General features: G+C 30.9%; 1 protein-coding gene across 1 annotated transcript; it reads right to left on the bottom strand.

Moving 5' to 3' along the window:
* Positions 1–160: 160 nt before the first annotated feature.
* LOC136796592 (venom carboxylesterase-6-like) lies at positions 161–2,477 on the bottom strand (the record flags this gene model as incomplete). The annotated part of the gene is made up of 3 exons (XM_067050716.1): positions 161–346; positions 2,028–2,169; positions 2,334–2,477. Coding segments are annotated over 3 exons (472 nt in total), but the record flags the coding sequence as incomplete, so codon positions are not given.
* Between the last annotated feature and the right edge of the window lie 518 nt (positions 2,478–2,995).

The following is a 2,995-nucleotide window of genomic DNA, read 5'->3' as shown; positions in this document are numbered from 1 at the left end:
GTATCACGAAGTTATTATCAACAATGAAGCTTGGTTAGCTTGCTTTTTGGATAAACAAAAGAAATGAATATTATAATGATACATAAAATAAAACATATTAATAACCCTTTATACATCAAAATATATTATTTACTCAAAAAGAGCATATTACAATATATACCTTTTGCTTTGGGTGAGGAACAAAGGTAATGAGTTGATGCTCCGCCTGCACTGATTCCAAATGCTGTGATCTTGTCTGGATTGCCACCAAAGTTTTTTATCTCTTTTTTGACCCATTCCAAAGCAAGTATTTGATCTTTCAAGCCATAATTTCCTGGTAACACATCATCCTCCAAGCTTAAAAAACCTATAAATTAAGAATAAAATAACGAATGTTTATTTGTTATGAACTGAATCCCCTTAGTTTTGTTTGATAATATTGAAAATAGCAAAGACTTAAACTCCTACAAAAAATAAAACTCTGCACTAATTGGTGGGTCTAACCGCAAAAATCAAATCCTTCACTTCAATAAATTTTGTTTTAAACATTAAAACCTCTAATTTCAATAAAACAAGGTTTTTAAACTTACATATCTTTTTTAGTCACACAATTACAGTTTTGTTGTTTGACCCTTTAATCAGTATTATTTTAATTTATTTTTTTTTTTTTTTTAATTGTTTCAGAAGTTTATAATTCAGCAAATTATATTTGGGGATCTACAGTCAGGCTTATATTTACAACTTTTGTAGAACTTGATAAATATATGTATCCCTTTAAGATAAAATAATAATCGTGTGATTCTATGGTGTGAGAACCATACAAATAAACCATAAAAATGAATTAATATTTAAAAAAATCTGTACAAAATTACAAGAATTAAGTGAACAATTTCTAAAAGATTACTTTATTTAATATGTAGGGAACAAGATTGAATTAATGAAAACATTTTTTTATTTTTCATTTAAGGCATAAAAATATTTGAAGGACTCTCTCTAAAAAGGTTATAACTGCAAAATAGTTATGTCTGGCTGGTGCTAGGAATATTATTATTTCATAATTATTAGGATATATTATTATTGTTGTATATATTATGTCCCAAAACTGAAATATATACTTGGATTGCACCATTTGATTTGGATGAGTCCAATACAGTGAGATAAAATTTTGGAAAATATTTTATATTTCTTGGTCTGAAAAATCTTGGCTCTTGGTAACTTTCTTTTTTTATAATTGCTTTGATTTATTTGCAGAGAGCCAATCATTCATTAATCGGTTTTTTATGCATGAATACTATATTATTCTTCGGCATTATAAGGGGAAATGACGGTGGTAATACCAGTTTTATTGTTATGGGCCAAAAGCTTGGGATCGGTGTACTATCTCCTGAATCCTTTATTACAGATCGCCCTGTAGATTCTGCAGAGGATTCGGAGTTCAAACATTGCCAAAGCTAGTTCCTGAGTTCTAGGCGTCTGTTTAGTTTTCTGCATTCTGATCTGTACGTTAACATGGGTCTAATAAGCGTTTTGTACAGGCGCTCATTGGTGGTCCTAATTATTTCTCTGTGTCTGGAGTCCTTAGTAGCACCTATTTGCTACCATTATCCAATGATGAATTTCCGGATTAATATCATTTCTGGAGTTCAGCTGAGTTCCAAGAAAGACTATATATAAACCTATCCGTTTCCATGATTTCCACCAACAGGTTTTCCATGCATATACTTTCATGCCTTCTCTTAAGCATTTTCCCATATTTTCAGAACCAGAGCGCTACCCTTTGTGCCTCCAATCTCGTCCAAGTTCATCTTCTGGATAACAGTCATGTCTATATTGTATGCGTCTTGCTGTGTAATGAGCTATCAAGCTCCCAGATTGTAAAGAGATTTCTCGCAAATCTTCTGCAATCCCCCTGTCTTAACGTGGTGGGCTCTACAATGTTGCATAGCTGGGTTCCTCAAGGTCTAGATCCACTAGTGCTTCTATCATACTTGTTTATATTGTCAATTCTTAAAGAATAAATTAAATTAGTGTAACTACAAATACAGTACCCAAATATCCTAGTCGGTAGCTGAATGTAACTAGCACTACATCTTCATCCATAAAATATCTTGCCTTCATTGCACTTCCTGGCCATCCAAAGTTGAATCCTCCGCCATGCACGTATACCATTACTGGATAGGATGCATCTATCTGCAACAAAAAACAAATATTGCGTTAAAAAGGAAGAGAAATTAAAAGATCCTCCTTATTAACTAAGAAAACTTATATAAGTGTATTTGTTAGTTTATCAATATTTTTAATTGAAAGTTATTTATTTATATATTTTTTTTAAGTTGAAAAACTATTTCCTTTACCTTTGGAGTTTGTACAGTGATATATAGGCAATCTTCTTGGCCTTGTAATCCATGCTGATAGCGTAAGAAAGATTCCTGGAAGCAGATTGGTCTAACCTTTGTTGCATTGAACACTCCAGTCCAAGCTGGTGCTGGTTCTGGAGGCTATAAAACATGTATGTTTTTTTTTGTTAAAAACAAAAAGGTAAATCAATTTTTTTTAAATACAAGAAGTACAGAGCTAGATGAAGCCAGTACTGTGCCTGTAGCAAATGTCTTGAGGGCCTAGGTCTTGTATTATAAACCAATAAAACCCAACTTTTCTCAATTTAATGTGAGAAAATTTAGTGATAATAACAATAAATATTTTCAATTACTTTTCAATAAATTTTTTCAAGTAAATTATGTTCTTTGTTTCTTTCAAACGAGGTTACTTGGATGTCAACATATTAACTCCCTCTTTACTTGCTTTAAGTCGAAAAAGAATTCTTCTGCTACATATAATAATCTAAAGTAATTAGACACCTAATTACAAAATATAATTCTAATAAAAGAAAAAAAGAGAACATTATGCAGAAAAATTACGAATTCATTCAACATTGAATGGTTCTTAATCTTTTAAAAAAAAAAAATTACTTTTAAAAGTACAATTTTACTTAGTACAAATTGTACTTAGCATTAAC

The sequence above is a fragment of the Halyomorpha halys genome, unplaced genomic scaffold, assembly GCF_000696795.3.
Source record: "Halyomorpha halys isolate HHAL.00 unplaced genomic scaffold, Hhal_1.1 Scaffold9908.1, whole genome shotgun sequence".
Taxonomy (NCBI): domain Eukaryota; kingdom Metazoa; phylum Arthropoda; class Insecta; order Hemiptera; family Pentatomidae; genus Halyomorpha; species Halyomorpha halys.
The sequence above is the reverse complement of the archived record's forward strand: the minus strand, read 5'-3'. Positions and strand labels throughout refer to the sequence as shown.